Source organism: Eremothecium cymbalariae, chromosome 1 (genome assembly GCF_000235365.1).
Source record: "Eremothecium cymbalariae DBVPG#7215 chromosome 1, complete sequence".
Classification (NCBI taxonomy): Eukaryota; Fungi; Ascomycota; class Saccharomycetes; order Saccharomycetales; family Saccharomycetaceae; genus Eremothecium; species Eremothecium cymbalariae.
The window spans coordinates 725,447-748,486 of NC_016449.1; the positions used below are offsets into that span (position 1 = coordinate 725,447).

Sequence of the window (23,040 nt, forward strand, 5' to 3'; positions counted from 1 at the left end):
TGGTTTACGAGAGGTGATTGGATATTTGGCGATAACAACAATTTGGTTATAATAATAAGTACTGTATTAACGCGATCGTTTTCAATAGTCAGTCAGTAGTGTATGTTACATTTTTTTTCTCAGAGACGCATTTTCTTTCTTAACGGTGGTAGAATTGAATCCACTTTTTATTTGGCATTCTTTTTGTCATTAGACAGACCCAATAGCTCTTAGAAAGTTCCGGTTATTCCATCAATGTGCGAATAAACTACATGAAAGGTGGACAACTGAAATGGTGAAATGTTGAAGCAAGAGAAGGGCGTGCATCCGTTAATTCAAGAATTGCATTATTTGTTGTGTGATGTTATATAGTTCCAAACTTGCGTGTTCATATTGTTCCGACCCGGATGCAATACTTCCGCCGTTGAGCTGCTGTGATTGTGAATGCGAAGAGGAGGCCTTTTGGGCATTATCGTAATTGATATCGGACAATCTCTTGATGCTCTTTACTATCTCTTTATCGTACTTTATCATCTCAAGCATGGTATCATGATGGGATTCCAATAACTGTAAAATAGTCCACAATGCAATGTGCTCAAAAGTAGGATACTCACTTTTCAAAAATCTGATCAAAAACCCACATACACCCCTGTTTGGTTCATTCCATGACTCAATGATTTTTTCATAATTATTAATCCGCGAACAAAGGTTAGCTAGGGCGGCAGCTGCGTTGCCTGCAACCTCTTGATTTGAGGAGAAGGTCATGGGAATCAACGCTTCTAGGATGTTGGCATCAAGTAGTTCTAGTTTTGAATTGTCAGCCAAGGCAAGAATAGCAAAGCATGCAGAAATTTCACTCTGGACACAAATAGGAGATATGAGAGCCAATTGTTTACACTTTTCAACTGCACCACTTTCGAAAAATTCCTGTCGATTTTTTTCTGAAGATGCGGCTAAATTTCTCAATGTTGAAACGGCATGGCACTGAATCTCTTCATTATCTGTATAGTCAAGTAGCTTCACCAGGGGTTTTAGGAAGCCTGCATCAACAATCAATCCCTCGTTCAAAGGATGAATGGATATATTTCTTATGCACGCAACACTCGCAAGGACCAAGGGCATAGAACTACACTGAATTAATTTTACCAAATGACCTAAACCACCTGCCCTGACAATTTCCAACTGATAACCCGTATCAGAAGCTAAGTTCCGAAGCGCAAGAGTGGCCTGACATTTAACACGAGCAGATGGCGAATCCGTCAATACCACTAGCTTAGACACCAACCGGGGTTCCGTCTGCGATAACTTGCGTCTATTAGACTCATCTACTGCAATGTTCGACAACGCCGTGGTACAGTAATACTGCACATCCGCATCTGATGATGATAAGAGAGAAACTAGCACTGGCACCGCACCAGCGTCCACCAACTCCTTCCTATTCTCTCCTGAATGTGTCATATTCAACAATGCCCCCGTTGCATTTCTCTGCACTCGAATATTCTTCGACTTAGCCAACTTAGTTAAAGGTACCAACGCACCAGAATGTGCAATCTTCGCCTTGTTGTCGTCCTGCGTCGCCAAATTCGTAATACAACCCACCGCATTGCATTGTACTTCTACATTGTTACTTTTCATCTGTTCTATCAACGGCTCCAACCCCCCCATCTCCACAATCAGAATCTTATTTTCATTATTCACTGCCAAATTCCCCAACGCCGCACAAGCTGCTATCTGGATTTGTGGGTCGTTGCTCTGCAATAATATCAAAATAGGCTCCAAAACCTCTCTATCCACCGGCCTAACATACTTCTCCGTGATCTCAGCAAACGCCAACGCAGCACTCCGCTGCAAATTCAGATTATCACTGTAAACCAACGTCGTCAACGCCTTCAAAGGTCCCCCAGCGTAAAAATCATAATTGTCCTTGTCCTCTAAATAACCCAAAAGGGACGTCACCGCCTCCCTCTCATTATCTGCTATAGGTAGAACAACAGCGTCGTCATTGGACTCTTTCAGACAACTGCAACACGCTCCCATTTAGTAAAATACTCAAATAATAAATAGTAGTAATAACAGTACTAGTAGTAGTTGTCTTTTCTAGTGGTACTAACTCTCGCTATAACCCCGTCTCTCTGTTCCTTGTTTGAATACGTTCACTATATAGACTCCACTGGCCTCTATCGAATATCAATCAAACCTCTTGCAAACTATTAATCCTATGCTATCTGTTTGTCCTGGGTATATATCTTTGTATGTTTATGTAGGAATTCGCAGATTTTTTCTTGGAAGAAGTTTCTTTTAGGTGAGAAAGCGAGTCAGGCAATGAGAGCTGGTTGCGGTTGTTTTAAGCTCTGAAAACTGCAGCCAGGAGAAGGAGAGGGGAGCAAATGAAGGCAAGATTCTGAGGTGCAGCGGGCGTTGTGGACATTTGGGTATAGTGTAGCGGATCATGCTATATCGGAGGAGTTGTGGGGCTACTTGGATGGCCATCTGGTGCAGGCAAACGGAGTCGGACGAAGTAAGGGGTGTGTCACTAGAGACGTATGGATGTGGACAAGATTAGCATTAGTTACACATATATAATGGGGGAACAGGAGGAGGCAGCGCGCTGTTGGTGTTGTTGGGAGTGGTTATTGGGGGAGTTAGGTGCTACTTATTGATCTTGGGAGTGGATTGGTGTGGTGGGCGGTAGGATTGGGAGGCTATCTGGTGAGCTGGACCACGCCTTCTGTGACGAAGATGTCTTCTACTGCGGAGAATTTGCGCAGGGAATTTCTCATCGCATAGCACTGCTGCGGGATGCCGATGTCACATAAATAGAGTTCGTGACAGTCCAGTAGGTTGAGGGAGGTCAATGGCCAGGCGGTGCTGATGATGGTGGTTGGGCGGATGTAGGTGTCGAAGTTTGGGATGGCTGAGCCTGCGTCAATGCCACTGGGGATGTCGAGGGACCAGACCGCGCAGGTCTGCTCGTTGCACCAGGTGATAAGGTTTTTGATGCGGGCCAATTCGGAGGACTCATCGTCTGATTCGTAGGTGTCGACCAGATCTGAGAGGTTGCAGTCGAAGCCCTGCATTGCGTCAAGGACAATTTCCACGGGGGAGTTGAGTTTTTCCAACATAGACTTTAGGCCTGACACGGTATCCACGATTTTCCCACCGAATTTGGTGAACATTTCGAGTTGGGAACGTACTGAATTGTCGGAGACGGGACCATGGGCCATCATTTCTGTGGTGAGCACCGCTATAACTCTGATATGGCCATGCTGGGAGAGACAGCGACCGACAGCAAGGGCGCGGGCGCCGGAGCGGTTGTCACTTGCTAGTATTACCATTAGTGGTTGGGCATTATTGTTGGCATTATACAGACGGGCCCTGCCCCCTAACTTCTGCTTAATGAACTTGGAGAGATGGACGGCACTGTGTTCTATGGATAACGCTGGAGGGAAGGCAAAAGTGTCCGACGCAAGCCTCTCCATCTCAAGCAGCTGCACAGGGTTAGCCAATGGCACAGATATATTTGTCTTCAGTGTACGGAAGCCCGGTGTCTTGCTTAGTGAAGGTGATCTGGATGAAGGCGATAGCACTTTTTGTAGTTTTGAAAGTACTTCTTCTTCAGACGCACTGCTTTTGTTGCTCTGCTGCAACAAATGGGTAATATTAATAGACTTGGTTATTGGTAGATATTCTGTACTAGGACCACTGCTCCCGGCATCGGCAGTAACACTAGGTGTGGTTGTCCTATTCTTAGTAGCAGAAACGCCAGGTCTTTCTTCCCAATCGTCATCTTTGGCGTTGGTGATCACCATTTCATCATTTTCAAAGTTCAGCTTAGTCTTCTTCTGCTTGTTATGAGACACCAGCCGTTCGTTAGGGTTGACAGTGTCCTGTTGCTTCAATTTCGCAAACACATCTTCTTTATTGAACATCCTCAGGTTACCCTGGAAATCAAACTCCTCACTCTTCAGCTTTTCAAGGTCATCATCATGTTCCCAATTACCATCTTTCTTGACACTATTGTTGCTGCTGCTTACTTTGGCACTTCTGCTTACACTACCATTATTATCAGAAATATCAGTCGTACCACAGGTATTGCTGGTACTGCCGTTACTTCCGTGTATCGCTCCATTATTCTGAACTCTACTGGCATTTTCAATTCTGCCGTTGTTGTTGTTGTTGTTGTTGTGGCTGCCGTTGCTGCTATTCCCGGTATTGCTGCTAGATATCCACTTCTTGCCTCCCTTCGGGACTCCAATCACCTTCAGATTCTTTAACCGCGTAGACTTAACCTTAAACAACTGCGATATTCCTCCATCTGAAAACACAACCTCTTGTAAAGTTAACGATTTTGAATTGCATTTTGAAATAGATCCTGTGATCAACTTACCATCTTTCAATTCAACTTGAACTTTAAACCCTTGGAATTGTGACATTATTCCATTCCAGAATATCCGAATATCTGAAATATCTAATATTTTAACTACCTTCGATATGGCTTTCTTTCAATAAAAGCTTTCATGCATACTGGATGCCAACTTGTCTTGTTGGGATACAAATTTTTCATGAGTCAAAATGTCATCGATTAAAAGGTGTGAAATGAAAAAAATTGGAAGAGAAATTTAAGCCAAAAGTTAGATCCCCGATCATACAAAAGTTATCGATAACAGGGGATTGAACACGAAGTATCGCTGGTTTTATTGGATATTCCATTGAAGGGGTTTAGGATGTTTTAATAATATCGTTTATTAAGAGAAAAAAGAGGTATCGCTGAAGGATCTGAGGGGTTCAAGGACTTGTGCTTACAGGCGGGTGCATAGCCGTGATAGAGCTAAGACAGTGCTATTTGCGATGGGTTTGATATGCTCACTCATAAGTATTCCGAGGTTTGAAATGGTTTGATTGATCTGAGGCGCTGGGGCAGGGTTGGGGCCAGGAAGGATGTTTTTCTGAGCCGGGTGTTGCTGTTGAGAATATGTTAGGTTAACTAAAGGGTAAGCTGTGCTCCCTTTGTGAGGTCTTTCCCAGAGTAGGTGTCACTGTGTTAAAGGTGTCATGAACGGTGTTTTTTTATTATGGACAAAGATCGGGATCGCTGCATTTTTGGGTTATGGTATCATGAGGTTAGATCTGCAATGGGCTATGGTGTGTTATATAGGGGTGGGTCTCAGTCGCAGACGACGTTGTGCACGAGGCACACATAACCGCAAGAACAAAGTTTATATAAAATGAAGAGATTGAGACGGGGATTCCACAATTACGCATGATTAGAGAAATGAGACGTTAGTCGAAGAGAGCAAATAGTGACAAGATACTGATCATCTATGAATGACAATGCGGAACGTGCTCTCAGACGTTCTGAGAGACACGATGGAACCATCGCCGAGTTGGGCTTATATGGATGTAACGTCTCTGAGATATCTCTGTGGAATTGGGGGATGGCAAGGCACATTAGAAGGAGCTGGATGAAGTGGACAACTCTGGTAAGCAGGGCTGATAAAGACGATCGCGTGTTGTGGGAAAGCGTAGTAAACAATTATGATGAGGAGAAATTGAACCAGTGCTTTCTGGTTTCCCCAACCAAACGTAATGAAGTTAAATTTTTTGGTGATCTCTGGTTCATAACGGCAAGAAATTTTATTGTACAATTGATTTTAGCATTTTTGTTGATCAGGGTTGTTCATCAAGCCCTTCGGGGAGTTCCATTCCTGTTTGCTCTGGCAGAGGACTCCTCTGAATTACCTGTTTACAATAATGGAACAGATGAGTTCAACACATTAACTTTTATGTTTTCTTTTTCTGGATTCAGTCCGGTTTATGTGAATAAAATGTCGACACCGTTTCTCCATTCTTTATTTATGGGCACTCACAACGAGAAGGGGGTAATGATTGCACCATATATGCGTCCTAGCTTTCCTTCGGAGACTTACCCAAATCATTGGACTTTAGCTACTGGAAAACGCCCCGGCCAGCATGGCGTTGTTTCTAATCACTTTTGGGATTCGAAACTGCACTTAGAATTTGTTGGTGGTGCGCAGAGTGCGGAATCGAATGAAATATTTTGGGAGAACTCTGATCCTATTTGGTATGTTGCACAGAGAGAATTGGCTGCTGAGGACTTTAAATCTGCAGTCGATTTTTTAGTAGGGTCAGAAGCACAGTTGAGTGCAAAACATACCGAGGATCAGAAGAGAATTCCATATTACTCATATGAATATGCATCAGATACTACAATTGAAGATAGGTTCTCAAGGATTTTGGAGCTTTTGGATAAGCCGTTTGGAGACAGACCTGGTCTCATAATGACCTACATTCCTGAGGTAGGGAATTTCACTTATGATAATGGTGATGCTTGGGATAATATCGAGTTCCACAAGATTTTGCAGAGGCTTGATGACCATGTGGCGCTATTCTTTGAAGAGTTACATAACAGGAACTTGACTGATTTTGCTAATGTGGTTATAGTCAGTGATCATGGAATGGCCGAGTTAAACGAATCACAAGATGTTCATTTTTGGGAGGATATATTGACGAGCGATGAATTGAACCTATTCAGTCGCTTAGATGGGTCCGTGAATATTGCCCTGTCGTTGCACGATGATAACCCAGAGCCTGAGGATTTGGAACATGCTTATTTATTGTTGAAGGAGAAATTTGTCGACTTACCATTTGATGTTTACTTACGAGAAGACATTCCTGAGGAGTATGAATTACAAGGTCATTACAACCACAGACTTGCTCCGTTGTGGATATTGGCACACTTAGGCAAGGTTGTAACTTTTAAGAATGGCGTGCAGCGTGGTGATACATTTGGTAGATACGGTTATAATAATTCAGAAGCAGCAATGAGAGCTGTATTTTTTGGTGTTGGTCCAAAGTTTGGTGTAGAAGGAGGTACACAGTTTATTAAACCATTTGACAATACAGAAGTATTCCAATTAGTTTGCGATCTTATTGGATTGAAAGATCCAGGTATCACAGATGCAATCTGGCCTTGGCCCTTCAGTAAAATGACAAGAACCGAATGGCAACAATTGGCATTACCAGAAGATTGGGCGGAGGAAAATGAATTCAGCGCATCGAGCTTCCCTGGGTGTACTTATAACGAATTATGGAACAGCCTACATGGTGTTACAAAACATCAATACGAAGGTAGTGAAGGCAAAGAGTTAGGATTTGATGATAAAGATATAGATACCGAAACTGTTGGCGAAGTCCTAGGGCCTGAAGAGATTAGTAGGCGTTTATCAAGGTTTAGACTTTCCAGCACATTATCACGGGCTCCTACATACAAGCCTACAACCCTTGTGAAAGTTGGTGTTACAAGGCCTCCTGTACGTCCTACACGTGCCTCACGTCCCGTACGTATTATTGAACCGATTAACCCCATTGATCCCATTGATTCTATTGATCCTATGGACCCTGTGGACCCCATGGACCCTATGTATCCTGTGGATCCTATGGACCCTATGGACCCTATGTATCCTGTGGATCCTATGGACCCTATGTATCCTGTCGACCCTATGGACCCTATGTATCCGGTGGACCCTATGGACCCTATTGACCCTACGTATCCTGTGGACCCTGGAGACCCTATTGATCCTATTTGTCCTTCTCAACCCACACGTCCTGCTAAACCTGCACGTCCTGCTAAACCTGCACGTCCTGCTAAATCTACACGTCCTGCTAAGCCTGTACGTCCTGCTAAAACTGCACGTCCTGTTCGTCCCGGTCGTCCTAGCCGACTTGTTCGACCTGGTCAACCTGCTCGACCTGGTTACGTGGGTCGTACCGGTCGTGGGAATCGTGTCCGTTGTTCTACTATTATTCCTAAACCTGCCAGCCCTCCGATCACTACCAGTCCCCCTAGCACATCCAGTCGCATTGGCATCGGCATTTTGAAGCCTGGAGGATTTTTTCACTGGTACGAAAAGTTATTAGGCGATAATAAATTGGTGTTTACCGATGCTGCAGACGATGCTAAAATGCACATGCATACATGCATGCCAAAACATTAGAATTATTATTTAGTATATTAGTTGTGTTCGAATAACATACACATAGTTTATTAATAACTTATTGTTACATACACAGGCTACTAATAATAACGTCTCACGCGTGCTTCAAGAGTTTGATTCAGATTGATGATATATGAAAAGGAGGAACAGGGATCAGAAGAAGAAAAAGAAGAATATACTATTACTTTAGGTCAATTGGGGGAGGGTGTTCTTATTGTGATATCACTCGTTTGAAGTATTATTAGTAGCAGAGATTTTAAATCAAGACTGTACAAAATTGGAAACAGAGTTGAACAAAAAAATTTAGAGAAAACAAGCGCAATAAAGAGAGATGATACAGAGGAAATAGGAAGGAGAGAAAGGAGGGAGTATCGGCAAAAATCCTGAATTATTAATTCCTAAGTTCAATTAGTTCTTTTAGCCTCCTTCCTAGTTAAAAGCAGATCTCTGTTCATAGAACATACAAGCACAGGATGACACCAGTCACGCCAAATATCAAGGGCCACTGCTGTAAGTTTATAACCCATTGCAGATGGGCAAAGGATAACCCGTGCTTGAATATTTCAGAAAACTTAGCAGCTCCAAAAGTATCCTTCACAACATAGGTTGCCTCATTTATAAAACTTGGCTTCCAATGATAACCAATTACAATGGCTATCAAAGACTTGGCCACATGGAAAATGAGAGGATCAATCTCAACTGATGGCAAGTCATACCTAATAAAGTTGATGTAGTACCCAATCAACGCTGGCAAAGCAAAAGAAACGGTGACCCAGAATAACACCAACGAAGCAAACTGGCTCCGTGAAAGAGTAGTTGAGAAGTAGTGAGGTCTATCCTTAAGATCAAAGAAAAAGAATGGTTTAATAATGTAAAAGTATACCTCCACAGCAAAGAAAATAGCATCAATCGCGGGGATCGTAGAAAGCATATCCTGGATGGCCTCATTCGCTTCTGCAACGTTTCCTTGAACATCTGATAGAAATTCATGAAACTTAAAAGAAAACTGCGAATTGCCAGGGCGTATATTAGCAAAGTGGAGCTTTGAAAACCACTGCGTGGGGAAAAGCCCTCCACCGTCCTCCTTCTTACCCCCATCCTTTGACAATGAAGATGACGATGATGATGATGGTGATGATGATGATGATGATGATGATGATGAGTCCTTCTTCTGTGATTCCTTCTCTGTACCCTCGTAATACTCACCCAACTCTGGATACTCCAGATAATTGAGCGGTTTCTTTAATCCCTTCAAATGCTTCTCAATTAGCTCCACTAAGGCAGGCTTGTTCAGCTTGGCTGAAAACTTAAGCTTCAATTTCTCTGCTAGCAGAACTAGTTCAAACTTCTTTAGATTTTGTAGGCTTCCGGACATTATAAGTCTTGTTACTTCGTGTCTTAAGCGTGCGTGCGTGCGATCTTCAAGTCTTTACGTGCGCCTTTTTGTTTCTCTCGCTATATTCTTTGTGTATAGTGCTGTGTAGCTCCCAGCTTAAATATTACAACACTCCCCTGTTTTGTATCGGCTAAGCAACCCACTTTAGTGATCTGTTCCTGCTCTGTTGCTCCCTCCTCCTTTATTAGTCTTACCGTCCACTACCACCTCATCGCTCTCACTGATATACAAGCTGTTTTGTGTGATTGTTTACTACTTCCCCTTTTAGGAATATACCCGCACGCCGTGCCTAAACCGTTACCCGGCCTACAACTGCTCTATTCTTCGTCAATTTCTTTCTAAGTTTGATTCAGTTTTGATCTCTCCTTTTTTGCTGTTTTCCTGTGAGTTACCCTACCTTACCCCATCACATTCCCGTTGCGGGTTACACTGCACCGGTCACATGACCTTCGCCGGCACTTTTTAGCTCTGACACCTTCCCTGTAGCTGCCTCTCCTATCCGTTAATATAGGAAATGACAAAAAAATGGTGACTATTTCTATATAAATATAAGGTACATTTGAGTTTGGCTGTTCAGTGACTTTTGTTCTTTTTAGGCCGTGAATTCCTGCACTTTGCTCATAATTGGATCATTTCCTCTCTATCGGTCTATTCATTTGCTGCTTATTTTTTTTGGATTAATTATAGTAGTCCCTTTCCCAATTAACGTGAATCATAAATATGCTATCATCTGGTGTTATTGTTGTATTCGTTCTGGTCGGTCTGATTGTCGTCGCAGTTGTGTCGACGACGGTTTACAGACGTATTAAGGCTAGACGGAAGGCGTCGCAGAAGTTCTGAGAGTAGCGGTTTAGCAAAAGATGCGAAAAATAATCTATGGTTTGTTATGCGTGGCGGTCGTTTGTGGGATGTTTTTATGGTCGGCTAAGGAGGGTGCTTGTAGTTTAATACAGTGAATACCTTTTTTTGGTTCGAAGACAGATAGTAGACAGGCTGGGTGCTGGTGGTGTGAGGTGTGGCATACAGTGATGTTTCGTTTGTGTTCTATGCATATTTTATGCGTTGTGTAGCATCTTGGGAAGTAATTGGGCGTGTTTTGCGGTTATTTTTAAGTTACTTTCAGCAGTGAACTTTTCAAGTGGATGGAAATCATCACCAAGTTTATTTGGTCTTGGGAATCTTTTTTTATTGTATGTTTCCCGTAGTTTTGCATGCGTTGAGGCCTTATAGTTTCTTAGTTTTAAGTCTTCTTGGCAGTAGTAAAGCCTTAAAGTTGTTCATCATTCAGTTGTGCAGTTTTTATTCATCATGTCTATCTAATATTATACCCGAATCAATCAATATATTTGATAATTTGTTCTTTTTTCAATTTCTGGGGGGATTGCAAGTGAATAGAGAGAGGGAGAGATGTAGATGGATGTCAATTATCCATGGCGTAACGAACAAACTTAACGGTATCGTCAAGTTCGCCTTGTGATAACATCACTTCTTGATGCCTTTTGCTGCCAACTTTTGCAATCATGACGCTGTCTGTGACACATTTTTGCAGGGTTAATTGCAAATGGGAGAGATTTTCTATTGAAGTGCTCTTTATCTTTTCCAAATCCATGAGGTTGTGCACCACAGGGCTAGGCTCCAGTTTCCCATAAAGCTTGTGAAAGTACTGGAAGCTTTGTAATTTAGCAAGTATTGTGTCTCGATACATGCCCATGATGCGTTCGCGGCGTAATTTCATATCGTCGTGATTCTTAATGTTATGATACTGCTGTTCGAGCATTTTCACATCTTTTATCAGAGTCTCTTGGCATTCTCTCACGACTTCCAGTAGAGTATCTCGGATTTCTACAATCTGAAGGTTGTAAAACACTATCTGACCATCTGACAAGGAGGTCTGTTTGGGGAATAAAACTTTGATAACGTCCAAAATATCATTGATCTTGAGCGTTTGCCATTGTTTTGTGAATTGTTTTGTCATAGGATGGTCATTTACGTCGGTTTGGAGCCGCACTAAAGATACGCGGTTGGTTTGAGCATTGAGCAACAGCTCGTATAGAGTCTCAAGAATGAGAACTTTGTTGATATTCATGTTTACCTTTCCAGAGGACTTATGCGACGGCGGAGATTCGTTTGCAATCAACGTTCCTGTCATTTGTAGTGGTTATAATGGCATCACCTTTTTTTGATTAGAGATTGATAAACTTGTTAGTTTGCGGAGACAGCTTTGTTCTCACGAAATCATATTTTCCAAATTATGGGAGGCGTTTGGGGTTTACGCATGTCCAACTCTTCACCCTCTCCAAATATATATGTGTAACTGGTTATTAAAACAAGAAAGAAGTTGTGAGTCAAATGAACTTTGTTCCTGACTACCTGCCTTTACATCACGATGTCTTGAGGCAGTTCCATGCTTTATCGGCGTACCCAAAGTCAGACATGCTGCAGGATATTCGAAATCAATTCGAAGTGGCTTTGGTAGAGATAGTCAATGAAAACACGGGCAGGTATCCCGCTCATTTAATAAATGAATTGGCTCAAGAATACCGTTCGTTGAATGTTTTAGCTTCGGAAATCGATGCTTATGACAGGCAGCTGCAGAAGGCTAAGTCTAATTACAAACTAGAAACAGATCAATGCGAGCCCATCACGCTCGAATCATGGGATCAGTACCGTTTAAATCGTTTTAAGGCCCCGTCGCTTGAACAGGCCTTTACAAAACTTGATGCTAAAACGTCTAATTCAAAGCCTGATGCTTCTGGGGACCAACTGGAGAAAGTATTTGTAGCATTACCATATATATGGGAAGACCCCACAGTGATGCTCCCTGAAGATATGGCGACGGCGCAGCAAGAAGAAGATGAGCTCAAATTCAGTGGTGGTACAATTGAATTGACATGTCCAATTTCTTTCCAGCCATTTAAAGCCCCAATGATATCTCGCAAATGTGGACATGTATTTGATAAGCCTGCACTGGAGAGGTTTCTTGAAAACCAGACAAAAACTTGCCCACAAGGAGCATGTGGGCAGCATGTAAATATGAAGGACTTTGTTCCTGATCTCGTTATGCAATTCCGCTGCCTGATCCATACTACGAAGAAACAAAAGACTAGGGCTAGCCCCGATGCCTCCACAGATGTGGTCGACTAATAGTATAATATAGATATATACACATTTATATGCGGTTCATATGAGAAACAAAAACACTTGGGTTTGGAAAACTGAATATAGGAACTAACGAAAACGTGCTTAGGGGCCTTTTTTAGTCGTACATCAACGTTGTACGACGTACTACTTCAAATCAGTTTCTAGGTGATGATGAGCTGCGTCGATCTTAAAATCAAGAGTTTCCCACCCACCGAAAAAATACACTCTATAGCTCGACATTTCACCAGCACTGCACCAGATTGCAACTATATACAGGAGAGCTCCTAAAGAGTAATAGCCTAAGAGATTTATAAGCCTCAATACCTATATGTTTCCATATTCAAGGCGTTTTTTATCATCCTGTTTAAACGCTAGGTCCACTAGATCGATTCGCGAATTATTGCAAATCAAAGAGGTACCCGTTAGTCCAATCGAGGTGAAAGGATGGATCAAATCTTTCCGCGCTTTAAAGAAAGTATCCTTTATAGACCTATATGATGGTACCACTAATGAAACCCTTAAGGTTGTAATTCCGATCACTGCTTGTCCTGAGGTACAAGGTAAACCATCTTTAAAGACTGGCCAATCCGTGGTTATAAAAAATGCTCATTGGAAATGGACACCTAACCGCGAACAATCTTTCGAGCTGTCATGTTCTAGAGATGATGTTGAGATTCTTGGTGAAGTTGGTGGAGATTTCCCCTTACAAAAGAAGTACGTTAGCCTGAAACAGTTGCGCAAATGGCCTCTTTGGAAGCACAGAACCACTTATTTGGCAAGCTTACTGCGATTTCGCTCTTATATTGAGACAGAATTAACCAAGATACTATCAAATGAAAGCTTTTTTAAGGTACAACCACCTATATTGACTGGAAGTGATTGCGAAGGAGGTGGTGAGCTATTTTACGTTGAGAGTAATGACTCTAGGATTACTCCAGGAGCCTCAAAGATGAAATATTTTGGACAGGATACGTATTTGACTGTATCAACACAGTTACACCTGGAGGTTCTTGCCCTGGCTATGAGAAATGTCTGGACGCTGTCCCCATGCTTTCGTGCAGAGAAAAGTGATACCAATCGCCACCTTTCTGAATTCTGGATGCTAGAGGCTGAGATGTGCTTTGTGGACGATGTAAGGGTATTAACCCAATTTGTGGAAGATATCATCAAGAACCTTGTTCGGTCCTTGCTTCTCCAGCAGAATCAGTTATTACCACAATTGGTCCCAGAAGAAGGTGCTGATGCTACAGAAGAGGTCATAAAACAGTGGAATTCCCTCATTAATGACAAATGGACCACAATTACCTATACTGAAGCTATTGAACTTTTGGTTCAACGGCACAGCGGGGAACCGTTTAACCACATACCTAGATGGGGTAACGCTCTTCAAGCTGAACATGAAAAATGGCTTTCCGGTACAAAGTTTGGAGGCCCAGTATTCGTCATAGATTACCCCAAGGATTGCAAGGCTTTTTATATGAAAGTTAACTCCGATAACAAAACGGTCGCTTGTTTCGACCTTTTAGTCCCCGATATGGGTGAAGTTGTTGGTGGAAGCGTTAGAGAAGATGACTACAGAAGGCTTATTGCCGAAATGGAGGCTAGAAAAATGAACATACAAGAATTGTACTGGTACACTGAATTGCGTAAGCATGGCAGCGTTCCCCACAGTGGTTTTGGATTAGGTATGGAAAGGTTGGTTAGCTGGTTGTATGGTAACCACAATATAAGAGATGCGGTTCCGTTCCACAGGGCAGCTAGGTCAACTATACACCTTTAAGATAATCGCAGTTTCTAATCGTGCATTGGGTAGTATCTGTTTACGTAGAAGTAGAGTAGACGAATTATCTGTAAATAATCATTAACATCTTGGCGATGATTTTGACTTGTCAACTTGAATATATAAAAAAAAATTTAGGATGACTGATCAGTTCCCCCCTTGAACTCCAATTCAAGGACACGAACAACGATTGTACTTGCACGCAATGAAGATCAATGAGAAGTTGTCCATTGCTCTAAAGCAGTACGGTGTTGAGGTGGTATTTGGTATTGTTGGTATTCCAATTGTAGAGGTTGCTGAAAGTTTTGTTGAGCATGGAATCAGGTTTATCGGGTGCCGTAATGAACAAAGCTGTTCATATGCTGCAAGCGCTTACGGATATCTAACAGGAAAACCAGGTGTTCTTTTAGTTGTGGGTGGTCCGGGGGTTATTCATGCACTGGCAGGTGTATACAATTCTTTTGTCAACAAGTGGCCACTATTAGTTCTTGCTGGTAGTAGCGAAAATGAATACTACGAGGGCTTTCAAGAGTTAGACCAGCTCAGTGTTATGTCCCGTTGGTGCAAATTCTATGGTAGAATTAACACTGGAAATTTATCTCATTTAGTATACACAGCTATGAAGACTTCGATGTTGCAAAATGCGGTGACTTATATTGATATCCCTGGTGGATTAATAGAGGAAAAGGCTAAAAGTAGCGATGAGCTGCCTAAAAAAATGGAGATAGCTCACATACGTTGTGGACCTGATATTCAAAGAGTCAAAGAAGTTGCAACGATCATGCAAAGTGGTAAAAAAATACTCGTTGTTGTGGGCAGAGGCAGTGCAAACTATCCTGCTGAAGTGAGAGCATTCTTGGAAAAATACCAATTGCCATTTCTACCCACCCCCATGGCTAAGGGGATAGTTCCTGACACCCATGAGCTCAATGTCAATGGTGCGAGATCGTTGGCCTTAAAGAGCGCAGAAGTTGTTCTTATACTAGGTGCTCGTTTGAATTGGATTCTGCATTTTGGTCTTGAACCAAAGTGGAGTGACGATGCCTGTTTTATTCAAGTTGATCGTGATTTATCTGCACTAGGCACTAATAATCCAAGGGGTGTTAATTTTAGTGTGCATAGTGATATCGGGCTTTTTATTGAAGCTTGTGATAATGTGTTACCTAAGACCTGGAAGAATGATGGAGTCGATGAAAAGATCTTGAGCAAAATACATTCTAACGGGAAGGCAATGAAAGAAAAGGAGATTATTCCAGAAGGTAGTGCGTTGCGTTATCATGGAGTATATGCAAAATTGCGTGAATTTATCGATGACAAGAGTACTATTATGGTACTCGAAGGTGCTAACACTATGGATATTGCTCGTGTTAGCTTTCCCACAAGTTACCAAAAACATCGTTTGGATGCTGGAACTAGTGCTACAATGGGTGTTGGAATCGGTTATGCCATGGCTGCAAAGGTCGCTAATCCGTCAAAATTCGTAGTTGCTCTAGAGGGCGACTCTGCATTTGGTTTCTCAGCAATGGAGTTGGAGACGATTGCAAGAAACAAGTTGGGAATAGTTGTTGTAGTGATGAACAACGGTGGTATCTACATGGGCAATACAAATAAGCGTATAGAGCGCACCACAGACCTATTACCAGAGTGCCGTTATGATATTTTAGCCCAAGGCTTAGGCTGTAATGGTGTATTAATCCGTACCCTGGACGAATTAGGCAATGAATTCCCGAAGGCACTTCAAAACTCGGCCAAAGGTATCACCACCGTTTTAAATGTGCTCATTGAACCTGGTAAGACATCCAAAGTTTCTTTTGGATGGAGGGTTAAAAGTAACATGTAAACTTTGCCCGACCCCTTTACTGGGTATATATAAATTGGAATTGCGCTTCAGCTAAGAGTAAAGTATGAAAAAACGTACTATTAAAAAACTATAGAACTGATGGTCGAAGTTTTCAGTTACGCTTTAGTGTAATTTTGATACATTAACACATTTTCATGACTTTTTGTTATTTTATTTTTACATATATTTAGGAACTTTGATTTTTCCCTTACAACATTTGTGGTGGTCGGTTAACCACATTATAAGGTAAAGTAAGTTCACATGTCCTTCATCCTACAGTCCAAGAAAGAAACCATGATGGTACCTTCTAACCAGGAAGGCTACCTTTATTAATATGTTTTATACTGTCCTAGTTTTTTTTCTCTTCCAATTTTGGAACAAGGCTAAAAGCTTTGGTCGGTTGGCCCTAGAAATCAAACAGTGTTACTGAAGGGAAGTTAAAACAATCTTCTGTATCCACCCTCAGGGACTTGCGAAGGATCTACCCAGCAGTATTTCTCTAAAACGATTTTTATGAGTGTCTGCAACTTATTAGTTTTAATAAGTGCTTGATCTTTTGCGGTCTTTGAAGGTGCTCCTAATAACCCTTTATAAGACATTAGTTGGTTAAAAAGATCTTCTTTTAATATCTTCTCTCTTTCGTCTAACTTAAATGGCTTACCGCGTGCTTTTGCCTTTTCTATCTTGAGCTGCATCATCTCTTTTGATTCAGAAATGATAAAGAGTTTCTTGTCATAAATAGACCTCCATCTCATCAACAAGCGTTTCCATGGTTCATTCTGAGTTTCAAAAATTAATGAGTCATCATTGACAACAATCATCTCATCGGATATATCCAATGCAAATCCCAACAATTCACTCAAATCATTATAAGTTATCAAATGAACCCAGCCATTGACATAACGTTCGTTTTCTAAGTGTTCGCAGTACCGTGAAATTACGGAGAATTTCAACAATTTGATACCATCTGGGACAGAGCTGGGGTTTAGATCATCATCAATAAATTCGAATGTTATCTGGTGTTCGTACTGATGGCGTAGCACTGAAACAATAGACCGCATTTCAGTGATGCCCCCAGCGTCACCTTTAGCAGACCAGTAACCTGACGATAAAATGTGATTATTAGAGAAAGAGACTTCCAAATCTCTCAAACCCATTAATATTTGATGATAATTAATGGAAACATCTTGTAATCTTGTTTTGCTTATCGTTCTTTTCTTCGGGCGTAGAGTCTTTTCGGGACGCTTTAAGGCATCCTTTATAGCTTTTTGCTCCTTGGCAATTTCTTTCTTTATCTGAATTTTAAGATCTTCAGTATCATAATGACGAATCATTGTCTTGCGCAAGAGTCCGTGCGTTAGTCTAATTTGATCGAAAGTCAAGGGCTGAATACTCAATTTTCTCCTTCTCTTTTCAGGAACCATAGAACTAGTCATAGAAGGCCCACCTAACATTTCAACCCTAATTTCGTGTAGACGATTGAACGTCTGATGTGCGGTTGCCTGAAATTGTAGAGAATCATTACTACCTGAGTTTTGTTCCTCACTATAACCCTCCTCTTCTTCATATTCATCGTCTTCCTCATCTTCCCCAACGTCCTCGTCATCCTCATCCTCCACTTCATCATAATGCTCTTGCTGCTGCGGCACTTGAAACTGTTCCCGTGAATATATCTCAAATGGCTCTTCAAAGTTTATTGCAGCTAATTCTAAAGACCGCTCAAGATTTGATATATCTCCAAAAATTTGAGACCTTACAGATGTTACGTCCAACGCTGCTTTCTCATCATTCTGTTGCACTTGAGGTTCCGCTACAAAGTCCTGATTATTATTAATAGCCAAAATGGAGGCTTGGGCTCCTATAAGTTCTGCTTCACCAGGCGATACCGCTGGTGATTTTTCTAATGCCATTTTAAACATGGAATCGTTTTCGTTAATATATGCATCATCCTGAGGCAATTGGAGATGCTCCTCCGTTACCGAAAATGCTCGCTCATCATCCAACGACGAAGCGAATTCATAAGAAAAGATCGATTTCGGTGAAGGTGTTGAAGAGAGAATACTGCTATCCGACGTCTCCAGCGTCTTATCGATGGCCTTCACATATGTCTTGAGCACCTTTTCCTTTTTGTGCTTCTGAACTGATTTTTTTTCAACCCTGTTGCTCGAACTGCTGCTGTATTGTGGTAACAAAGAAAGCTCTGATAATCTAGAAAGCTTGGGAACCTCTGCTATGATTACAGGAACACTTGCAGTAGGACTAGAAAAACTCTCATCAAAATTGCCTTGTGTCAAATAGATCCCCACTTCCTCAGCAGAATCACTGAACTGACTGTCATCTAAGTTCAAGTAATCCTCCACTTTGTATTGCGTCATTTCTTATAATGAATGAATTCTAGTTGGTATGTTATATCTAGCAAGTGAATAAATTTATATGAAATCTCTCTACTTCTAGCAATATGATTTAGCTATTCATTTCTATATCTCGAGCCGTCATATTCTTTGGCTACAAACCTTCTCTCTCCCTCTTTTACTTATATATATATTAATATCCGCCCTCTAATACTCTTTTCCTGCCGCCTGTCTTTCTGACGTCGCCAGTTCTGTGATACCAAAAACACCAAACGTCAAAATGCAGACACTTTATTTCCTATTTCATACATTCTGACACCCCAGCATAATTCCTCATCACCTGACAAATTCATTAAAACTATTACCAGCTGCTGGAAATTACCTTGTTCGCGTGTTCTTGTTACTCCTCGTGGCTTAGCGGCACCATATGCCTCTTCTCGACGACGGAATTACTTCGACTCCCGCGTTCGAAGCGACAGACTACTTGTCCTACATTTAGTCCTGCTTACCAAATAGTGTCCTCTGGGGCGTGCGAAATGCAGGAGGGAAATTCGGTGGAACGCAGCGACTCGAACACATCCGTTGGCATCTCTTCTGCTGCCTGATCAGGGCTGCGTCAATTGTCATTTGTATTCCGTGAGGAGATCTTCCAGAAATGGAGATTATCATGTCTGCCATCAGAAAGAGTTAAGTCGAGATTCGACATGGGATTCAAGGCAGCGGGCATTGAAAATCGCGTTGACGAAGTTACGGCGGTGGTCAGTGGTGCGCTAACAACGGGTTTGCACGAGTCGCTTGGCTTGGCGTCTTTTGAAGACTCCAAGGCTCTGGTTGAGTGCAATTGTGGGACCGAAGGGCAATTTTACTATTGCCCTGTGGAACGCGATACCGATTACTGGTGGCTGTTGTTTTAATTTTTTATATTCTATTTGAATTCAGTATTCTATATGGGATATTCTGTACATATATATGTATGTGTGTGTCGGTAAGTTATTGAGTTCCAACTACTTAGTTATTAATTGATAGAATTGAAGCCAGGAGAAAATTAATTATGTTGACGAAAATAAAAAATTCACGGTATTTATTCAAACTTCATTTATATACACAAATAGAAAACAACGTTCATTCTAACAGCGGTAGCGGTAGTGGTAGCAGTATTAGTAACAGCAGATAAATGCATCAGGTTAAGGAAGCGTCCAAGTTTAGGTATTCTTTCGTTAACGACCCAAACTTTGGTTTAAAGCCGCATTTTGTTCTTGGAAACGCTGTCCCACACGTTCACTGTGTTTTAAGAATTTCTCAGAGCATCTCATTATACAGGATTGTTCCTTGCTTGTCAATTTAGAGGAGGTGAAGTCATTAACACAGTCACTGAAACATCTCTCAACCAAGTTGGAGTATAAACGCATGAAATCTTTCATTTGTTTTTGTTCCACCAACTTTTGGAACTCCTGCTGTTCTCTGGAATTCAATGCATCCATACTTCCCTCTATATTGTATGCTTTATTCTCGTAATCTACGCTAATCGATGGATTGTGGGAGTGGTTCTTCAAACGAAGTTGTTGATTTCTGCTGAAGAATTTTCATTATGATTTTGGCGGTGGCCACTTCCAACAGGCCGGGTAACCAGTTGCTGGCTTCTGACATGACAAGGCATTCTTCCGATTGATGGTTCCAGAACCCACTTGGTTGTCAATATGGCTTGCTCCGCCGCTTTTAAATTTCATAATTACAACATTATTTAGATCTAGCTATTGTCTAATGCGTTTAGCCGTCTTGTTTTCTGCATTTCTAATGTAATATAAGCAGCGGTACAGCACTGGGATTGATAAAAGGTTATCCATGCAATAGGAAAGGATTGCCATCACGCTAATCCACGGTTCATATATAAATATCTGTGTTTCTTCTACTTGCGAATCCTTTTCAAGTATGCATCCCAGCAGGCTTTTCTATAACGCGCACCTTCGACAGCTGGATCTCTTCCATTCGAGAACAAACCTCTCCCCACAATGATGACATCGCTGCCGCCAGCAACCACATCCTCTACGGATCTGTATTGTTGACCCAAAGAATCGCCCTTTTCATCTAGGTTAACACCAGGTGTCATTATTATCCAATCGAAACCTTGGTCTCTACCCCCCATATCTCCTTGCGCAATAAACCCCATAACAAAATCTTTGTCGGTCTTGGCCATTTCAACAACCCCTTTAGTGTAGTCTCCATGGGCCAACGACCCAGCCGAGGACAACTCAGCTAACATCAGCAAACCTCTTGGCTCCGTTGTAGCAGTTTCTGCAGCTTGTTTTAACCCCGCGATGACACTTGGGCCAGTTATACCATGGGCATTGGTTATATCTGACCATTCACTAATTCTGTACACCCCTGAAGAGTATTGCAACTTCACGGTGTTTCCAATGTCTGCAAACTTTCTATCTTCAAAAATCATGAACTTATGCTTCGCAGCTAGCTCCTTCAGTGGTTTGATAGTTTTCTCCATGTCAAAATCTGTCAAAATGTCAACGTGAGTCTTCAGTAGACATATGTGGGGGCCTAACGTATCTGCCAGCTCTAAAAGCTTTTTGGTAGTACGCACATCCACAGAAGCACACAGATTGGTGCTTTTCTCATGCATCAACGTCAACAACTTAGCAGCAACAGGAGATGCGTGCGCAACTGCTCTTTCCTTATAAGTTTTGGTGGACATCTTAAAAACAGCTCAGCCAACAGTCTATATTATCAGAACTAGCAGAAAATAGATCTGAAAAGTCAATTACTCTTTCAATGGCTAGACAGATCGATCTAAACCATATCCAAGCTAAATATATAATAGTTTTTTACAAGAAGTTGCATGTTTGCAAAGAAGAAATGTCTCGACATCAAAAATTTTTTTTCCAATTCTCCGTTGGAAATAAACGTTAATATGACAAGATCCGATGGGACGATCGAAATACCCAATCTTTGGAAACTAGTTACTGAGTTTTGTCTGTACAGTGATGTTAATTAGCTTCTAGAATTAGTTTCTTGGTTGAGAATCGCAATGCCGTCAAATGTTCCAATAAAAATGAATTTTCTGTGGACATACCTAAGACTTCGTTCGAATCTTGATCGTTCCGCTCACAGATTTCTGTCGTTAATCCGAAACTTCATGCTCGGTGCAAAGCTATCCCTACTTATTCATAAGTAATTTAGACTCGCCATTTGGGGCTGCGATACGTTAAATAAATGGCAGATAAGTCATATACTTATTCCGTTGAGGAGCCGAATGTACCTCCATCATCTTCCTCATTTATTGGCGCTGTGACAGCAGGCGGAAGATCAATGGTAATTCAATTTACATCGTTTTATCTGCGTGCTCCCATGAAGATTTTTAGACCTGCAAAATATGACTACACTTATTACCTCAGGGTTCTGTCAGATCATGATAATAAAGCGTTAGATAATAAAATATATAAGCAGAGTGGATATAGGAGCAGTAGGAGCTGGTTTTGGAATCCAAAATATACGTATTTCCTGGAGAATTCGTCGATTGGTGTGTTGACAAAAGCTTTGAATAAATATGGGTGGAAAGTGCTTCCTGATAGAGTTTTACCTCCTCTGCTATTGAATTCTGCTGCCGGTGTGGTTCTTTATACTACCTATTTGTCTAGTTTGTCATATTTTGGCAGTTCCTCTGAGAACGAATCAGGAGGACATCCTGCGATTTCAAATGTGCTAAAAGCGGGATTTTTGGCTGGTACAGCTCAGGCAATTGCATCAGCACCTATTGACGCCATTTATACAAGATCTTCTGCTAATGAGCTCCTTTCGTTAACCAAGAAACATAGCAATTTGTGGCAATATGGAATTGCAAAGTTCAAAGAAATAGGGCTTATTGGTTGCTTTGGTGGTTTTGGCCTTTCCTTTTTAAAAGAGAGTCTTGGTTTTGCAGTATATTTCACCACTTTCGAATTTCTCAAAGGTCAGGCATGTAGCGGGATTGTTGCATCCGTCAACAGATATCGTGAGCTCAAATATTCTACCGCGTATTCCCATATATTAAATCCATATAAAGAAGAATCTAATGAGAACCAGGAACCGGTTTCCACTTCTTTTGTGAGCAAAAGAGAATTAGAATGGTTTCAAAGAAGTTTTACCTTTGTGGGTGGTGTTACAGCGGCATTTTTCTTACAATTGATTCAATACCCAATGCTGAAGTTACAGAAAGTTCACATAACAAGGTTAGAGGCAATCGATATCTACCAAAAAGCAGTAGAAAATAAATCAAATTCATATCCAGTAAAAAGCTTGCAGGCAGCAAAACTGAAGGTGCGACCACGGGATACTGGATTGATTCACCTATATTATAATTCCTACCTTGACACTTTTGAACACATAAAATTTCTAAATAAAAATACCAGTATTCGACGTTGGTTGTACAAAGGCTTCATTAGGAATACGCTAGCACTTATTCCTGGAACTACAGCAGGCTTGCTTGTTTTGGAATACATGCGAAGTAATCTAGACGATGAACTTGATGTTAGGAAATTTGTAGAGTGAGC

General features: G+C 41.5%; 12 protein-coding genes across 12 annotated transcripts; 5 read left to right on the plus strand and 7 right to left on the minus strand.

Moving 5' to 3' along the window:
• Positions 1–309: 309 nt before the first annotated feature.
• Positions 310–2,016, minus strand: VAC8 (protein anchor VAC8; the record flags this gene model as incomplete). The annotated part of the gene is made up of 1 exon (XM_003644355.1): positions 310–2,016. One exon carries the CDS (start codon positions 2,014–2,016, stop codon positions 310–312), a length of 1,707 nt encoding a protein of 568 aa, XP_003644403.1.
• A 665-nt stretch (positions 2,017–2,681) lies between these two features.
• Positions 2,682–4,412, minus strand: EDC3 (Edc3p; the record flags this gene model as incomplete). The annotated part of the gene is made up of 1 exon (XM_003644356.1): positions 2,682–4,412. One exon carries the CDS (start codon positions 4,410–4,412, stop codon positions 2,682–2,684), a length of 1,731 nt encoding a protein of 576 aa, XP_003644404.1.
• An 888-nt stretch (positions 4,413–5,300) lies between these two features.
• Ecym_1355 (uncharacterized protein) lies at positions 5,301–7,994 on the plus strand (the record flags this gene model as incomplete). Its single annotated transcript, XM_003644357.1, has 1 exon — positions 5,301–7,994. The coding sequence occupies one exon, from the start codon at positions 5,301–5,303 to the stop codon at positions 7,992–7,994; it is 2,694 nt and encodes an 897-aa protein (XP_003644405.1).
• Positions 7,995–8,445: 451 nt separating this feature from the next.
• Positions 8,446–9,369, minus strand: GTT3 (Gtt3p; the record flags this gene model as incomplete). Its single annotated transcript, XM_003644358.1, has 1 exon — positions 8,446–9,369. One exon carries the CDS (start codon positions 9,367–9,369, stop codon positions 8,446–8,448), a length of 924 nt encoding a protein of 307 aa, XP_003644406.1.
• A 1,441-nt stretch (positions 9,370–10,810) lies between these two features.
• EAF5 (Eaf5p) lies at positions 10,811–11,539 on the minus strand (the record flags this gene model as incomplete). The annotated part of the gene is made up of 1 exon (XM_003644359.1): positions 10,811–11,539. The coding sequence occupies one exon, from the start codon at positions 11,537–11,539 to the stop codon at positions 10,811–10,813; it is 729 nt and encodes a 242-aa protein (XP_003644407.1).
• A 200-nt stretch (positions 11,540–11,739) lies between these two features.
• On the plus strand, positions 11,740–12,534 carry MMS21 (SUMO ligase MMS21; the record flags this gene model as incomplete). The annotated part of the gene is made up of 1 exon (XM_003644360.1): positions 11,740–12,534. The coding sequence occupies one exon, from the start codon at positions 11,740–11,742 to the stop codon at positions 12,532–12,534; it is 795 nt and encodes a 264-aa protein (XP_003644408.1).
• A 325-nt stretch (positions 12,535–12,859) lies between these two features.
• On the plus strand, positions 12,860–14,311 carry SLM5 (asparagine--tRNA ligase SLM5; the record flags this gene model as incomplete). Its single annotated transcript, XM_003644361.1, has 1 exon — positions 12,860–14,311. One exon carries the CDS (start codon positions 12,860–12,862, stop codon positions 14,309–14,311), a length of 1,452 nt encoding a protein of 483 aa, XP_003644409.1.
• A 205-nt stretch (positions 14,312–14,516) lies between these two features.
• Positions 14,517–16,151, plus strand: PXP1 (putative indolepyruvate decarboxylase family protein; the record flags this gene model as incomplete). The annotated part of the gene is made up of 1 exon (XM_003644362.1): positions 14,517–16,151. The coding sequence occupies one exon, from the start codon at positions 14,517–14,519 to the stop codon at positions 16,149–16,151; it is 1,635 nt and encodes a 544-aa protein (XP_003644410.1).
• Positions 16,152–16,588: 437 nt separating this feature from the next.
• On the minus strand, positions 16,589–18,526 carry Ecym_1361 (uncharacterized protein; the record flags this gene model as incomplete). Its single annotated transcript, XM_003644363.1, has 1 exon — positions 16,589–18,526. The coding sequence occupies one exon, from the start codon at positions 18,524–18,526 to the stop codon at positions 16,589–16,591; it is 1,938 nt and encodes a 645-aa protein (XP_003644411.1).
• A 1,193-nt stretch (positions 18,527–19,719) lies between these two features.
• Positions 19,720–19,983, minus strand: TIM9 (protein transporter TIM9; the record flags this gene model as incomplete). Its single annotated transcript, XM_003644364.1, has 1 exon — positions 19,720–19,983. The coding sequence occupies one exon, from the start codon at positions 19,981–19,983 to the stop codon at positions 19,720–19,722; it is 264 nt and encodes an 87-aa protein (XP_003644412.1).
• A 425-nt stretch (positions 19,984–20,408) lies between these two features.
• URA3 (orotidine-5'-phosphate decarboxylase) lies at positions 20,409–21,206 on the minus strand (the record flags this gene model as incomplete). Its single annotated transcript, XM_003644365.1, has 1 exon — positions 20,409–21,206. The coding sequence occupies one exon, from the start codon at positions 21,204–21,206 to the stop codon at positions 20,409–20,411; it is 798 nt and encodes a 265-aa protein (XP_003644413.1).
• A 518-nt stretch (positions 21,207–21,724) lies between these two features.
• Ecym_1364 (uncharacterized protein) lies at positions 21,725–23,038 on the plus strand (the record flags this gene model as incomplete). The annotated part of the gene is made up of 1 exon (XM_003644366.1): positions 21,725–23,038. One exon carries the CDS (start codon positions 21,725–21,727, stop codon positions 23,036–23,038), a length of 1,314 nt encoding a protein of 437 aa, XP_003644414.1.
• Between the last annotated feature and the right edge of the window lie 2 nt (positions 23,039–23,040).